Source organism: Coturnix japonica, chromosome 2 (assembly GCF_054131305.1).
Source record: "Coturnix japonica strain WE chromosome 2, WE-NBRP24, whole genome shotgun sequence".
NCBI classification, from domain to species: Eukaryota; Metazoa; Chordata; class Aves; order Galliformes; family Phasianidae; genus Coturnix; species Coturnix japonica.
Window position 1 is genome coordinate 123,399,209 of NC_140664.1, and position 15,037 is coordinate 123,414,245.

At 60.6% G+C, this 15,037-nt stretch overlaps 2 protein-coding genes across 6 annotated transcripts; both read left to right on the plus strand.

The window, feature by feature from the left end:
- Positions 1-213: 213 nt before the first annotated feature.
- On the plus strand, positions 214-3,256 carry COMMD3 (COMM domain containing 3). The gene is made up of 8 exons (XM_085538713.1): positions 214-352; positions 959-1,070; positions 1,192-1,255; positions 1,369-1,403; positions 1,688-1,748; positions 1,825-1,881; positions 1,971-2,030; positions 2,907-3,256. The coding sequence occupies exons 1-8, from the start codon at positions 223-225 to the stop codon at positions 2,964-2,966; spliced, it is 579 nt and encodes a 192-aa protein (XP_085394839.1). The 5' UTR covers positions 214-222; the 3' UTR covers positions 2,967-3,256.
- A 745-nt stretch (positions 3,257-4,001) lies between these two features.
- BMI1 (BMI1 proto-oncogene, polycomb ring finger) lies at positions 4,002-13,784 on the plus strand. 5 transcript variants are annotated; one of them, XM_085538710.1, is made up of 10 exons: positions 4,002-4,490; positions 8,691-8,824; positions 9,078-9,174; positions 9,780-9,835; positions 9,943-9,993; positions 10,262-10,370; positions 10,460-10,505; positions 11,045-11,143; positions 11,436-11,516; positions 11,589-13,784. In XM_085538710.1, exons 2-10 carry the CDS (start codon positions 8,713-8,715, stop codon positions 11,916-11,918), a joined length of 981 nt encoding a protein of 326 aa, XP_085394836.1. In that variant the 5' UTR covers positions 4,002-4,490; positions 8,691-8,712; the 3' UTR covers positions 11,919-13,784. The 5 variants fall into 5 exon arrangements, with proteins under 5 accessions (XP_085394836.1, XP_032299096.2, XP_085394837.1 ...); XM_032443205.2 differs by lacking the exon at positions 4,002-4,490 and adding an exon at positions 5,381-5,525; XM_085538711.1 differs by lacking the exon at positions 4,002-4,490 and adding an exon at positions 7,571-7,710.
- Positions 13,785-15,037: the final 1,253 nt, after the last annotated feature.

A 15,037-nucleotide genomic window follows, 5' to 3' on the forward strand; every position in this document is an offset into this window, starting at 1 on the left:
AGGGAACGGTCCGCACTGACGGTGCTCTCAGCGCAGCACAACGCAGCGCCCGGCCCGACGCCGCCCCGGGCGGGAGGAGCCGCTCCCCGCTCCCCTTTCCCGGCTCGGCTCCGCTCCCGGCTCCGCTCCGTTCCCGGCTCCTCCCCGCGGTGTCGCAGCGGCCGCGGCTCCGCCCCGGCGCCGTCGGTCACGTGTGCGCGTGTCGAAGGTCGCGGCGCCGCAATGGAGCTGTGTCCGTGGGTGCAGGGCGGCTGCCGGCTGCTGGGCGACCCCCGGCGCCTCGACGGCCGCGCGTACAGCGCGCTGCTCCGGGGCGCCTTCAGGGCCGTCCTGCAGCCCCACGGCAGCGGGGGTGAGCGGGGCGGGCGGCGGGGCCGCCTGTGTGCGGGGTGAGGGGCGTGTGGGTCAGCGTGCGTGGGGTGTCCGCGTGTCAGTGTCCGTGTGGGTGGATGTGCGCCGTGGGGTGTCTGCGTGCACATGGGGCTGTGCGTGTACACAGAGCCACGTGCGTGTGTGTGTGCTCCGTGTCGGGGTGTGCGTGCTTATAGGTGCTGGTGTGCACACAGGGACGTGCACGCGTACAGGTGTATGTGCACACGCATGAAGGTGCACATGGGGCTGGGCGTGCACGTAGGGGTATGTGCCCGTATGTGCGCACACGGGGTTGTGCACGCACACAGGGCACGGGCTTACCGCCCCACCGGCCGGACCCCCATGAGCCGCCCCGCTCCTCCTCCCGCTGAAGCTTTGGCCGCGTCCGTTCCCCGCGCCCCTCCGCGTTTCTCTCGGGCTCGGGGTTGGGGTTGGGGTTGGGGGGAGCCGCTGCCGCCCGCGACCCCGATGTGAGGAGCGGTGCCGGGCGGGACGCGGCTCCGGGTCGCGGGAGGGAGCGTGCGGGAGGGGCAGAAGCGCCGTCCCGCGGGGAGCGGCAGCGTTGGCAGCCCCGTGTCTCCCGCAGCCGACCCCGAGCTGAGCGACGTTGACCCCGCGGTGCTGAAGCAGTGCCACGCCGCCGCCGCCGCCTGCATCCTGGAGGCGGGCAGGCAGAGAGCCGACCCCGCGGCACTCAGGTACTGAGAGGGCCCGGCACGGCCCGCAACGCCGGGGCTGGGGGCTGTGTGTGGGTGTGGGTATGTGGGTGGGTGGGTTCGGGGATGAGAGGGGGCTGCCCATGGCTGTGTTGTCCCGCAGTGCCTGCCTGGAGGAGTGCAAGCTGGACAAGGAGAGGATCGAGCAGTTCTGCACCGAGTACCAGGTCTGGCGCCCTGCTGTAACACGGCAGTGTTTTCTTTCTCCCGGAGCAAACGGTTTGAATTCTGCAATTGTGTTTTGCTCTCGCCTTTCTTTTTTTGTTTTCCTTTTCTCCAGAAAAACCGGGATGCACTGGAGGAGCTGCTGGGGAGGTAAGTGGGCACGGGGCCATGGGCTGGGGGCAGCTCAGCAGTGCCTGGGGAGCACCGCACCCCCCCCCTCATCCATGTCATCGTGCTTTTTTTGTGTGTGTTTTTCTGTAATTACTCTTTGTTATTGCATTTCTAACAGACTGTGGAAAACATCTTTAGAAACTTTCCCCCCTCCTTCCCATGTTGCCCTTTAAGTCGCTGTGACCCTTTGCAGTGTTGCATACAGCATGCAGGCAGTGTGGGCTCAGCCCCTCCCGCACCGCCTGCTGTTGTCTGTCTCCCAGCATAGGCCGGGCCCCTCCACACGTGACAGACGTGTCCTGGCGCCTGGGATACCGCATCCAGGTAAGGGTGGAGGCACAGGGTTGTGGGACCCCCCCGCTGCCCCGACCCTGCTGTGCTGAGCATTGTTCTGCCGCAGACCCACGAGCTGCACCGAGCCTACCAGCCCACCTACCTGCTGACCCTCAGCACCGAGGTATGCGCTCCTCACACTCCTCCTAAGGAAGAATTGCCATTTATATCATTTTGCAATAAAGCAGCCCGCTTCGGTTTTGTTTCCTACAGAACAGCGATGCGGGATCACAGACAGACCTCAGCTTCAGCTGCACCATGGAGCAGCTGCAGGTACATCCCCACTCCCCATTTCTCTGCCTGGCCCCCGCTCTGGATGGCAATAGCTCTTAATGCCTTTTTTTCAATCACAATTAAACAGTACAAATAACTCTAAAATAAAAAACAACCAACCAAATTAACAGGCAGGAGGGTAGGGGGGAATTTGCTGTGCAACATTTCTGGCCATGGCCCTCACTGAAGTTGTAAAGTGACTGATTTCAGTGGCACGTGCTGCTCCCTGTACACACATAGATAGCGAGCATGCTGTCACACATGAGTATGGGAGGGAATGCATCACTTCCCTCAAACCCTCATCCCAGTGGTTTAGGGAAATGGCTGAAGGAAGCAGCTCAATGACCTAAGCATGCCGTGCTTCCAAGTAGGGAATGAACCAGTGTCAGTGTGTAGGTGACACACCAGCAGTGTGGTGAAGCAGTGAGCTCTGCTCTGTGGTGTGGTTATGCACCTATTCGAAAGGGAGTGAACTGGAGGCACTGGGAGGCATCTTTGCCAATGCCAGTGCTTGGGTTGATGGCTGCCCCAGGCAGGGCTGGCACATGGGATAGTCCCTGTGCAGAATGGCACTCGGGATTTTCAGTGCTTGTGGTGCTCAGAGTAGCGGCGTGCAGCAGCCATTGCAGCTGTACTGCTGTGCTAAGGACAGCAATGTATGTTAGTAGGTCATATACGTTACAAGGCATTGTCCTTCAGCTCCAGAGTACCACCCTATTTTACAGCAGAAAAAGTGGAAGAAATGAAATGACTTGCTTGTGTTGCCCAATGGATGAGGGGGAGCTGAGGGCTGTCTCATGCTGCCCTGCACAGAGGGCACTGTGGCACCACGCACTGACCTTTCTGAAACTCATTCTGAGGTGTTCCCTGTCCCAGGATTTGGTCGGGAAGCTGAAGGACGCTGCCAAGAGCCTGGAGAGAGCAACACAGCTGTGACCGAGGGCAGCCGGGCACCACGTCACAACATTCCCAATGGCAAATGCCCTTCTGTGCACATCTCTGTGCACATCTCTTGGTCCAGACCATTTTGTAACAATTTCTGGACGTGAATCTAGACCTGTTCGGATGGAATATGCAGTCGGGATCCCTCACTCCTGTTATATTTTCTTGAAAATACTGCCTTTTTTTTGTTAAATATTGCCTCAACCATTGTGTCTGCAGAGCATCCCCCCTTTTATATGCCGTGTATTTTCTTTCGGGTTCCATTAAAGCCGATTTTCCCCTCCCGTACCGCCTGGGTTCAGTTCCCCACACCCGAGGGCGCGGTATCGGCTCGGGCTGCACGGAGCTCCGCGTTCCCCTTGGGCTGACCCGGAGCTCGACGGCGGCTCCCTCCCTCTGTCCGTTCGTCTCGGCGATGCCCCCCACTCGCACCTGCCGCCGGGGGGAGCGCGGGCGCCGCGGGACGGGACGGGTCGGGCCGCCCCCACGGGGTGGCGCGGAGGGGCCCCGACGGAGGGCAGCGGGACGGCCCCGGTGCAGCCCCGCTCCGCGCTACGGGGCTCTGCCGCCTCCTCCCCCCACGGAGGGGCCCCGCCTGGCGCTGCCCCACGCGTGGGTGCGGGAGGGCCACGCAACAAGTGCTGCGTGGGGGGCCCCGAGGGGTCGGGGGGGGAGTGGGGGAGGACGCGCGTGGCCGCGGGTTGGGGGGTGTGGGCCGGGAGGAGGGGGCGGGGGGAGGAGGCGGAGGGGGCGGCGGGCGGGGAGCGGGGCCGGGGCCGGGCGAGGGTCGGGCCGGGGCGGGGAGGCGGCGGCGAAAAGGAGGAATCGGCGGCGAGCGGGAGGGCGCGTGTAGAGCCGGGGGGAGGGGAGGGGGCGGCGGGAAGCGGGGGGAGGAGGGGGGGGGGCGGGGGGGCGGGTGGGAGGCGGCCGGGTGCGGGATTGGGTCACGGGGAGGCGGCCGGCCCCGACCGCACCGCCGCTAATTCCCAGGCCACCCTTAAGGAATGAGGAGCCCCACGTGACGCTGGCGGGGCGGGCGAACTCCGAGCCATTTTGGGGACGGTGTCAGTTTCCAGTGTGCGCCTTCAGCCTCGCGATTTTCCCTCCTCCGCCCTCCCTCCCCCGTCCCCCCGCCACCAACTATGAAATAATCATAATAAAAAAAAAAAAAAAAGCAACAACAACAACAAAAAAAAAACGACGGCGAGCGGGCGGCGGAGCGGGGGGGGAGCGGGCGAGACAATGGGCCGGAGCGGGCGGCCCCCGGCCGGCTGAGCACGGCGCGGCCCCGCGCGGCGCCCAGGGAGCGGCCGAGGGTCGGCGGAGCGGCGCGGACACGGCGGTGCCGCGGGCGGCATGAGCGGAGCGGCGGCGTTGGTGCGCTCCTCGCGATTGACAGCGTCTGCAGTTCATTTCAAGATGGCCGCTTGGCTCACATTCATTTTCTGCTGAACGACTTTTAACTTTCATTGTCTTTTTCGGCCGCCCCGATCGTCGCCCGCCGGCTCCCTTTTCCGGGTACGTATGCGGCGGGGGAACCCCGGGCGGGCGGGGGGCGCCGGGGGGCGGCGGGCGCGGGGCGTCCCCGCTCGGCGCGGTTCGGAGCGGCGCTGACAGCCCCGCGCCCGCCGCACGCGCGCACACACACACACACACACACACACACACACGGCGGCGGCGGCGGCGGCCCGGGCGGCCGCTTTCGTTACGCGCCCACGGCGCCCGATTTTAGTTCCTTTCTTCCCCCCCGAGCCCCCGAGCGGCTCCGGGCGCGCACGGCCCCCGAGGGGAATATTCGTATTTGCGGCCCCCGCTGCCGGCCGGGCCCCGGCGCCCTTTGTTTAAAGGCAGATTTTGACGGAACGGGGACGATCGCGAAGCGCGGAGCCGCCCGGGTCGAGCGAGCGCGGGGCTCTCGGCGATCGACGCGGCCGGGGGGGGCGAAGGGGCCCCCGAGCGCGGCCGTTTTATAGGGACGGGGCCGTTGGGGGGCGGCGGTCCCCGCGCGGGGGCTGTTAGGCTGCGGGCCGCCCCGCACCGAGTGTTATTAACTTAAGTTGGGCGAGCGGCGGGGCAGAGCGGGCGGCGGTAAGATGGCGGTCCCCGGCTGCTCCCGGCGCCTCTCTCCCGGCCGTGCGGAAAACGGCGAAGTTTGGGGTAACCCCGCGGCGAGGGGCGCCGGGGGGGGCAGCGCCGGGACTCAACTTTTTTCTTTTTTTTTTTCCTTTTTTTCTTCGCTTTTTTTTTTTTCCCCCCCGTACTTTTGGGTCGAACTCGCGGTTTTCAGCGTGGGCTTCGGGGCGGCGTGCGGGGTGCGGAGCCCCGGAGCGGAGGGTCGGAGCCGCGGACGGGGCCGCGCTCGATCGAGGTTTTCCTTCTGTCCGGCCCCGGAGGAGATCATCGCTCTCGCAGCCCCCGCCGGGTGCGGCGCCGCGCGTGGGGCCCCCGACGGCCGCGGGCGGACGGCTGTGGAGGTGTGTGCGGGTGCGTGGCCTGGCGGAAAATCCACGCGGGCAGAGCCGTGGGGAGCTGTCAGTATTTGCGAAAAATCAGGTAAAAATAAAGGGGGGAGGAAAGCGCGTTTCTGTGCGAGTCGGACGGACGCTTTTCAGCTTTTAGAAACTTTGCTCGCCGCTCCGCTCCCCACGAAGCTCGGAGACCCGGCCGGCCGCGCTCCCGTTCCCGGCCGGGAAATGCAGGGAGCAGCGCTGCGAGCCCCGAGAGCTCCGGGCAGCCTCGGGGGGCCGGCCCCGGGATGGGGGCTGTGGCCCCGCGCCGTGCACAGCTCTGCCCCGGCCGTCCCCGGCGCAGTGAGAGCACCTCGGGGCGGTTCTGGGGGACGCTTTGCCGAGTTAACGCGGGTCCACGGCGGCTGCTTAAAGGACGGGTCCTTTTCCTCTCTGTCCCGGCTATTCCCTGGCTGCAGGGCGAGGACTCGGAGCCCCCGCGAGAAGCCCCGTCCCGTCCTTCTCCGAAGCAGCGCGGGGGCAGAGCGGGGCGTCCCGGCCAGGGGCTGCCCGTGGGCTCCGTCGGGGACCGTCAGGCAGAGTTCGGGAGTCGGTCGCGTTTATAGATTTGTGATAATGCCGCTGATCCCGAGCAGGAGAGGACCCTCTGGTTTTCTTCATTTTGACATCATCCGTATAAGGCCTCTCAATAATCGGTTGCGGGCAGTGTGTGCTCCCGGCGGGTGTTATCTCCCCGTGTTTGGGTCGGGCCACTCTGTGTGTCGGGAGTAAATACACACGTTGTTGTCCCGGCCCGGAGCTGTCGGGTGACCTCGTCAACCGCTACCACCGCGGGCTGGAAAAATCCAAAGGTGTTTCTCTGCTGCCCGAAACCAGGGCTGAGGATGAGGCTGCGTGTGCGAGTGTGCGTGGGGCTTGTGCGCGGGGCAGGGACCGATGCCGGCGGTGATCCCGTCGGGCGGGGATAGCAGGGTGACACAGCTCTGACAAGGGTGGTCTGCAGGCGGTGAATCCCTCTCGATGGGGAAGGGGGAGGGTCGACGAAACACATTTTAGGGTTAATTCAGTCCTTCTCCATTTATGAAGGAGTGAAATAAACGCGTCGGTATATTTAAAAGTTGGTCCCAGAGCGCCAGGGATGGGGAGGAATCCCCGCTCGGCTTCATGCTGAGGTTACCTCGGGAGGTTGGGAACGGCGAGCACTGAGCGAGCAGAGCCAGAACCGGGCGGGCAGCGCGACAGGGCGCTGCGTGTCCCCGCACAGCAGCTCTGGGTGCCGCTTTGGGAGTGCGGAGCGGAGGGTCGGGGACCCTGGAAATGCCATTCACATGGAACACAGCGGGGAGGGCTCCCGCTTTGCTGCCCGATGTAGGGGGCGGTTGTGAGGAGCCGGGCTCACCCGGTGCTTTGGAGGCTTCGCTTTTCTCTGTGCCTGCTCGCTCCGGTTTGGTACTGGGGAGCTCGTTTGGAGCTCCTCCGGGAGCAGCAGCAGCAGCAGAAGTTTCCGTGCCGAGGTCGCTCGTTGGCGCTGTGCGCTGTTGTCGGGCAGCTCCGTGCCCGGTCCGGGGTAACGCGGCCGAACCGCGGAGCCCACGGGAGCGCTGCGCGGGGCCGGGAGCAGCGCCCCGAGGGGCGGCGACTCCGCGTGGAGCCCGGGGAGCGGCGTCAGACTCGAACCGCGGGCGGGGGGCAGCGCTGGGGGCGGGAGGGACCCGGTGCCCGGCGGCATCGCTGGGGTCCGTCGGGCAGAACGCGATCCGCCGTGCCGCTGCCGGGGCCGGTGGGGCGTTTTCCCGCGGAGAGCTTTCCCCTCCGGTTCATGTTCCCTCTCGTTTTCAATAGTGTGTGCGCATGGAACGTCGGTGCCGCTGCACCCGATGGGCTTTACGGGTTTCAGGCTGTGGAGATGACATTTGTTTTTCGCTCCCGTCGCCGCGTCGTGTTGACAAGGTGTTGATTTAGCTTTAGGAATGGTCTGGTCACATGGTCCCTCGCGTGTTGTCACGGAGGTACCGTTTAAGGTCGGTTTGGGCTTTGTATTTTTACCCCCTCGGTGCGCAGCTTCATGACTCAAAAGGAGGAGGGTTTTAAGGACCGGGACGAGCGTTCTGCCCCATCCCCTCGCCCGGCGCTTCGAGCCTCTGACCGCCTCCTGCGGAACTTAGCCCCGCTCCGCTTCGGCCGCGGGAGGCGTTCAGATGAGCCACAAAAGAGGGGGGAGAGAAAGACGGAGCTCTGCGGCAGGGAGAGGAGCGGAGCGGCGGAGGCAGGCAGGGAGCGGAGGGGCCGCGGGCGCGGTGCCCGGCGCGGGAACGGGCGGGGAGCGGCGGGGGCGAGCGGTGGCTCCTCGCCCCGAGTCGACGTGGAGAGAGAGAGGCCCCCGCGAGGATCCGAAATGGCCGAGGCTCGGGAGGAGCCTCCCGCGCTCGCCTCGGCCCGGCTCGGCCCCGCACCGCGCCCCGAGCCCCTCGAGGCCGAACCCCCAACCCCCCCCCGACCCCCTTTCCCGGCGGCTCCCGCCCCCCTCTCGCCGCCCTCCCCCTGCCCGCCCTTCCCTTCCCCTCCCCTCCCTCCCGTCCCCTCCCATCGCCGCCGGGCTCCCAGACCCCCGCGGGCCGCTCTGCTCCTCCACCCCCTCCGCCAGCCCCCGGGCCCCGCGTCCCACCCCCCGGCCCGGCTCGGCTCGGCCCGGCCCGCCCCCCCGGCCGCCCCCCCGCCCGGCTCTCGCGTGTTCCCAGCGGTGGCAGGATGCCAAGTGTAAGTGTAAGTTGCTATAGCAACCCCCTCGGAGAGCGGAGCGGATCCGGATCGGCACCGAGCGGCAGCCGCGGCCGCCCGGACCCCCTCGCGGCCCGGCCCCGCCGCCCGGTGCCCGGCCCCGCCGCGAGGTGCGTGTCCCCCCCCCGCCCTCCCCCCGCCTCCCCTCCCCGCTCTCCGGAAATGCCAGGGCAGCCGCACCGGGAGGCGCTGGTTCCCCTTTGTGCTGCTCGCCGGCAGCCCGGTGCCCGGCCGGCCCCGCCGAGCTCCGCGTTGCTCCGCGTTGCGCCGCGTTGCGCCGGCAGCCCCGAGCCCCGCGCCCGGCGGGGAGCGGCCGCGCCTCCACGCGCTGCGCCCGGCCCGGCCCCGCGTCCCCCGCGCTGCGCCCCGCACGGCCCGGCCCGGATCCGCGCCGCCGCCGCCGCCCTCCGCCGGGCCCCGCACCTGGGACGCGGCCCCGCTGAGCGGCCCGTCCCGGCCGTGTGTGTTACAGAGCCGCCTCGCCCCGCGCCAAAATGCACCGGACGACCAGGATCAAAATCACCGAGCTGAACCCGCACCTCATGTGCGTGCTGTGCGGCGGGTACTTCATCGACGCGACGACCATCATCGAGTGCCTGCACTCCTGTGAGTACCGCGGCACCGCGGCTCGTCCTGCCGACCGCGCTACGGTCTTTGTTAAAGGCGCAATATATGTGCTCTAAGCGTCGCCTTTTCATGTTAATCGCGGCCGATTTGAGTATTTGTTTAGCTTAAGCGGCGCGCTGCTGACAATGGCCGATTCCCGGCCGCATAGTTGAGGAGATCGCACCTCTGTGTGTCTATGCATGCTCCGTGTCACCTCCGAGCATCGCTAAAGGCTCCCGTGTTTGCCTTGCAGTCTGCAAGACGTGCATCGTGCGGTACTTGGAGACGAGCAAGTACTGTCCGATCTGCGATGTCCAAGTGCACAAAACCCGGCCGCTGCTCAACATCAGGTAGGGGCGGGAGCGTCGCGCGGGGCCGCGCCGTTGGGCGATCTTATCTCTGAGTCGCGATTTCAATGTGAAAGGAGCCGTGAATTTACGGGCTGCCTCGCGGCCGGGCGCTCTCTTTGGAGTTTTGTCATTGATGGAAGTTGAAGGTTCCTCCGGGTTGAGCTGAGCGGTGTCGGGTTTTGCGGAGGGAGGCTGCTGTGGGCACGGTGCCGGCCCCGCAGCTCCGGTGGCCTCTTACCGTTTCCCACGGCCATTCCTCCCCCAAACTTACCGGAGCTCCGGCAGCCGAGAGCCGAACCCTTCCAGCTCGCTTCTCCTGTCAGAAGCGTTTTCTCCGCTCCGTTCCTTTCTACCGCTCCTCGTTTGCTGAGGAGGAATTGCAGGTTTCGGCAGGATTTTTCGGTGTCGGTGCAGCGATACACCCGGCTTTGCTTTTACAGCGGTGCTCAGAGCGGCGTTAGTTTGATTTTAAGCTCCCGTAAGCTGCGTTTTATGGGCGGCCTCCCGTGAGGCCGGGAGTCCCGCCTGTTGTTGGCAGAGGTTACACCGCTCACATCGAAACGCCTCTTCGTGCTCTCAGTGTTGTGCTCGGTGCTTCTTTCCAGGTCAGATAAAACTCTGCAGGATATTGTGTACAAGCTGGTACCGGGCCTTTTCAAAAGTAAGTACCAAAAAGCAAAAGAAATACCCCGAGCCCAGAACTGCTCTCCCGCATCCCTGCCGGGAGCTGCAGGGAGGTACTGATGCCCCACGTGTGCTTTTCCCCAGATGAAATGAAAAGAAGAAGGGATTTCTATGCTGCTCATCCGTCGGCTGATGGTAAAAGCTTCTCTCTCCCGACCCTAATCGATGTCGCGTTGCCCCCGGTGCTCTGCTCTTTCCTTTTTAACTCACAAGCGCTGTGTTGTCGGGGTGGAATGTTAAGAAGTAAATTCAGCATGATAAAAGTTTGCTGCTTTGGCGCTTGGGTAGATTTATTTTGTAATCTCACCGTGGGGATTTTTTTTTTCCCCCCTCCTCACCGAGAATTGCCCTTCTTCCTGATTTGAATTTCAAAATGTAAATTATTGTGGAAATTTCTGCGCAGCTGCCAATGGCTCTAATGAAGACAGGGGAGAAGTGGCTGACGAAGACAAAAGAATTATAACAGACGACGAGATAATAAGCTTATCCATTGAGTTCTTTGACCAGAACAGGCAAGTTCCAGAATGGCAGTTTTTTAATGCTCACCTGACCGATGGCAGCTCTTTGTTATTTGTTGTAATTGTTTCATTTCTCCTCGCAGACTGGAACGGAAAGGAAATAAAGAGAAAGAGAAATCAAAGGAGGAGGTAAATAAGTTTCCTTTACTCCAGAGGCAGTGTGGCACAGCCATGAGCGGTTCCTTGTGGGTTTGTAGCTGGGAAAAATAGCTGGTTTGCGTCCAGGACAAAAAGGAGCACATCTCCCAGCACTGAGGGCTTCCTGCAGCCCTGTGTGCTGCCAGCCCCTAACCAATGCTGGCAGCATCACTTTTAAAGCTGAACCTCATCTTCATTCTTCTAATTTTGTAATACATTATTTTTTATTATTATTATTACTATTATTATTATTATTATTATTATTATTATTATTATTTAGTCGGCCTCTAATACGTGTGCATCATTGAGAGGGGGTGTAGTGTGAGATGTCAGTCTATTTTTTTGTAAAATCAGTTGCTTTGAAATGATTTTTTCCTGGAGCTGTGATTTACCACCTCGTTCTGTTGTCCCTTAGAAGAGCAGAAATTGCCCTATTGCACTTCTTAATTTAACAATGTGCATTTGTAAAATATCACCTACGGTGCTAAGAGTGCAGCTTTGGTGACCCGTGTCCCTTGTTGTGCCGATAGGTGAATGACAAAAGATACTTGCGCTGCCCGGCAGCGATGACAGTGATGCATCTACGAAAGTTCCTGCGGAGTAAGATGGATATCCCCAACACGTTCCAGGTACCTCACTGCTCCATCCCTGTTAACGCTGCTGGCATCCTACATGCTTTGGGTTTCTGGCCGTGTATGTGTGGAGTTGGCAGCATACTGGTGGGAGCCAGGGCATTATTTAAAATGCCTCATGGGGGGTTTGGCCTTGCTGTAGTTATAGAGGTGTAAAGAGATTAATTAATCTGTTTAGTGTATGTGAAAATTCCCAGTTCCCTGCGTGCTGGGCCCGGTGCTTTGGAGCACTCTGAGGCTGCCTTCGGCACAGAGCCGCACACTGACTCTGGGCTGTATCTCCCGGCAGATCGATGTGATGTATGAGGAGGAGCCCCTGAAGGACTACTACACGCTGATGGACATTGCCTACATCTACACCTGGAGACGGGTAATGACTCGGAGGCACGCAGCGGCATGGTGGGGCGGTACCTGGGGTTCTGACTGTTCTCTTACCTTGCAGAATGGCCCACTGCCCCTCAAATACCGCGTGCGGCCCACCTGCAAGCGGATGAAGATCGGCCACCAGCGGGAAGGCCTCAGCAACAGTGGCGAGCTGGAGAGCGACTCTGGCAGCGACAAAGCCAGCAGCCCAGCCGGGGGGCTGCCCTCCACCTCCTCCTGCCTGCCCAGCCCCAGCACGCCGGTCCAGTCTCCCCACCCACAGTTCCCACACATCTCCAGCACCATGAACGGCACCAGCAGCAGCCCCGGCAGCAACCATCAGTCCTCCTTCACCAACAGAGCGCGGAAATCCTCCATAAATGGCTCCTCGGCCACTTCGTCCGGCTGACGGCCTGGCTTCGACCCTCCTCTCTATAGATCTCTCATGCCATTACAGCTTTATAGATGCTAATACACGTGACTCTCGTCCAAACTGCTTTCTTTTGTAGTGACACTGAACTTGGCTATGAAAGGCGAACTAGGTGACATTCGCTGTGGACGTTAATTGCGACGCGAGATTGAAATGTAAATGGTTTCCAAAGGACCGGGAAGCAAACAGAAGTGACACCTGGGTGTGCTGAGTGCTGCGGGGCCCTCAGCCCGACCGAGCTGGTAGAAGCCCTGGGACGTAGCTGGTTAACCCAGACTAAGTCCTCCACCGCGTTCTCTTCGATTGTTATTGTTATTATGCCGTTTTGTGAACCTGTAGAAAGCAAGTGCTTTTTCATCTTGAAATTCGACGAAACAGAAAGGATATGCATAGAATAATGCATATATGTAGCCATGTCACTGTGAATAACAATTTTTGCGTATTAGCCATTTTGATTCTTATGTTGCATCCTTAATTCTCTGTTGCCGCGCAGAACCGATCAAACAAAAAGTAAACTTCAGTTTTACAATCTGTATGCCTAAAAGCGGGTATTACCGTTTTATTTACTGACTTGTTTAAATGATTCGCTTTTGTAAGAATCAGATGGCATTATGCTTATTGTACAATGCCATATTGGTATATGACATAACAGGAAACAGTATTGTATGATATATTTATAAATACTATAAAGAAAATATTGTGTTTCATGCACTCATGATATGGTTGTTAAATTTCAGAACCGGTTCGACCCTTGCAGATGCCGCCTGGTTGAGCTCTGCTCGCACTGCCATAGAGCCGCAGCGCTGAGGAAGCACAACCGCTCCGCTAACCTGGAGGCGATTGCCAATCCCCAAAGCATTTGACTGCCTTTGTCTTTATTTTTCCCCTTTCTTTCCCCCTCTCCCCCAGGTGTGGTTTATTTTTTACTTTACCGAATGTTGTTGAAGTGATGAAGGAAAAAAAAAACACACAAAAAAAAAGCAAAAAAAAAAAAAAGCAAAAAAACCACCAAAAACCCAACAAAAAAAAAAAAAAGTGAAGGGAGATGAAAGTAATTGACGTGCTTGATTGCCTTTTTATTACTCGGTGCGGTGGGGACTGTGTTTTTAAAAGCACACGGAATCACTCGAGAAGCCATAAACTATTTGGTATAAATTTTAAGGAGCCAGCGGTTGGCTGCGTGAAGGCGTTTTATCTAAATTGCTTTTTAATATATATGTATATGGTACAGTACTAACTTCAGTAGAGCTTAACAGGTACTTGAATCCTTCCGATAAATTGCAGAGAACGCCTCCTCGGTGAGGGCCTCTAGCGGGGCGTTTCCTGGGGGCTCCTGAGGGTGTGATTTGTTCAGCAGAAGGGACTTTTCCGCCACCAAACAGAACGGCCCGGAACACTTTTCAGTTTGTGCTTTGCTTTGGTCGAACTTCGTGTGTGTTCATCACCCACCAGTTATACATTTGTGAGGGTGTTTATTCTATATGGATATTGTTTCATGTTTGTACGGGAAAATTGTAGTTAAAACATTTCATTGTCTCCAGTCTGCAAAAGAAGCACAATTCTATTGCTTTGTCTTGCTTATAGTCATTAAATCATTACTTTTGCATATAAATTGCTGTTATTCGTCCCGCTTGTTTTTATAGACCAGGTGATTGCAAACCCTCCACAAGGTTCTTGCTTATTGATGTATAATGTCTTGTTAAACAAGAGTTGATATTTTTTCCTGTAGTAAACATGTACAGTTCGATTTCAACGGTAAAAAACTTCAGTTTTATATACACGAATAACTTTCATTTATAGTTGATCAAAGAAATAAACAAATAAAAGGGATAATTCATTGAAAAAGAGCAAATGAACTTTGTCGGTAACGCGGCGGTGGCGATGTCCTGCTCTCGTTGCGGGCTGGCGGGGCGGACGGAAGCCGCTCGACGAGCCCCGCGATGCTCAGCGCCGTGGCGGCCCCGCAACGCTCCGGTATCGCCGCGCCGGTGTCGGCGTTCGCAGCGCACGGGCGCGGTGTGCCGGGCCCCGCCGGGAGCCACGAGTCGTGCGGCACCGCTGAGCGGGACGGGAGCGGGGCAGGGCCGGGCTGCGGGAGAGCGGCGCGGAGCTGCGGAGCTGCGGAGCCGGGCTTTGGTGTCACGGTGCTCCGCACCGCCGTGTCTCGGCGCGGTTCCCTCGGCTGTCGGTTACCCGCTCCGTCCTGTCGGAAGCGATACGCATCAAGCCCAGCCCCGGACCTAAAGCAAAGCGCTGCGCGTTACTTGGTCACCGAACGGTGCTCGTTCGAACCGGGAGGAGCTGAAAATTACAGCTGTCGGAGTTTAAATCAAACTTCTCGTCGTGAAGTGTCCGTGCAGCGCGAGGCGGTGACACGGGATAGATGCCTCCGTCCGAGGGCCGTTCAGCTCTGTCTTCTCCCCGCTCCTCCGCCAGAAGCGGAACGGCCCCCGCAGCCCCTCCCGCCTCGCTCCCGCAATCGCCTCGGCTCACGCTCCCGCACAGGGCTCGGTCCGGGAGCGGAGCGCGGAGCTGAGCAGGGCGCTGCGGGAAGGGAGCGGGCAGGGGCTGCGGCAGCGTGCGGGGCCCCGCTGCTGGAAAAGAGCTGCCAGCCAACCGTGCGTGAGAGGAGGAGAGGAGGATGCTCATCCCCAGCGTTGAGTTTGTTGGGATCGGGGAAAAAAAGCCGAAGTTGGCGGGACTGTAGGAACGCGTTCAGCAACCCGGCCGGATAAAAGCAGGGACGGGCGCGGTGCGGGATGGTCTTTCTGTTTTCCCCAGTCCGAACTTTCCCCCCATCCCGGCTGCCAGTGGCTCCCAACCGTGCTCTGGGGATGGCGGTGCTGCCGGGATCGGAGCGGGGCAGTGGCAGGAGGAGCTTTGGGGCAGCGGGCAGGAGCTGCCGGAAAGACAGAGGAAGGCTGTGAGGAGTCGGGTTCCCCCTGGGGAGCTCATAGCGGTACGAGAGCTGTGTCCCGTCCGGCTGGGAGCCACATCTGTGGCGGACGCGGGAAGATGCGGGGGACTCCGCTCCCTTCAGAGAGGCTCTTCCCGGCTTTTTGGGGATGGAGAGGGCTCTGAAACGCTCAGGTGGGGAC

Excerpts from the sequence above, each read along its gene's own strand:
- COMMD3 (XM_085538713.1), top strand. The coding sequence starts at position 223 with ATGGAGCTGTGTCCGTGGGTGCAGGGCGGCTGCCGGCTGCTGGGCGAC. Across the intron at positions 1,071-1,191 it reads GCCGACCCCGCGGCACTCAG|TGCCTGCCTGGAGGAGTGCA; the intron begins GTACTGAGAGGG and ends GTTGTCCCGCAG. Across the intron at positions 1,256-1,368 it reads AGTTCTGCACCGAGTACCAG|AAAAACCGGGATGCACTGGA; the intron begins GTCTGGCGCCCT and ends CCTTTTCTCCAG.
- BMI1 (XM_085538710.1), top strand. The coding sequence starts at position 8,713 with ATGCACCGGACGACCAGGATCAAAATCACCGAGCTGAACCCGCACCTC. Across the intron at positions 8,825-9,077 it reads CATCGAGTGCCTGCACTCCT|TCTGCAAGACGTGCATCGTG; the intron begins GTGAGTACCGCG and ends TTTGCCTTGCAG. Across the intron at positions 9,836-9,942 it reads GGTACCGGGCCTTTTCAAAA|ATGAAATGAAAAGAAGAAGG; the intron begins GTAAGTACCAAA and ends GCTTTTCCCCAG.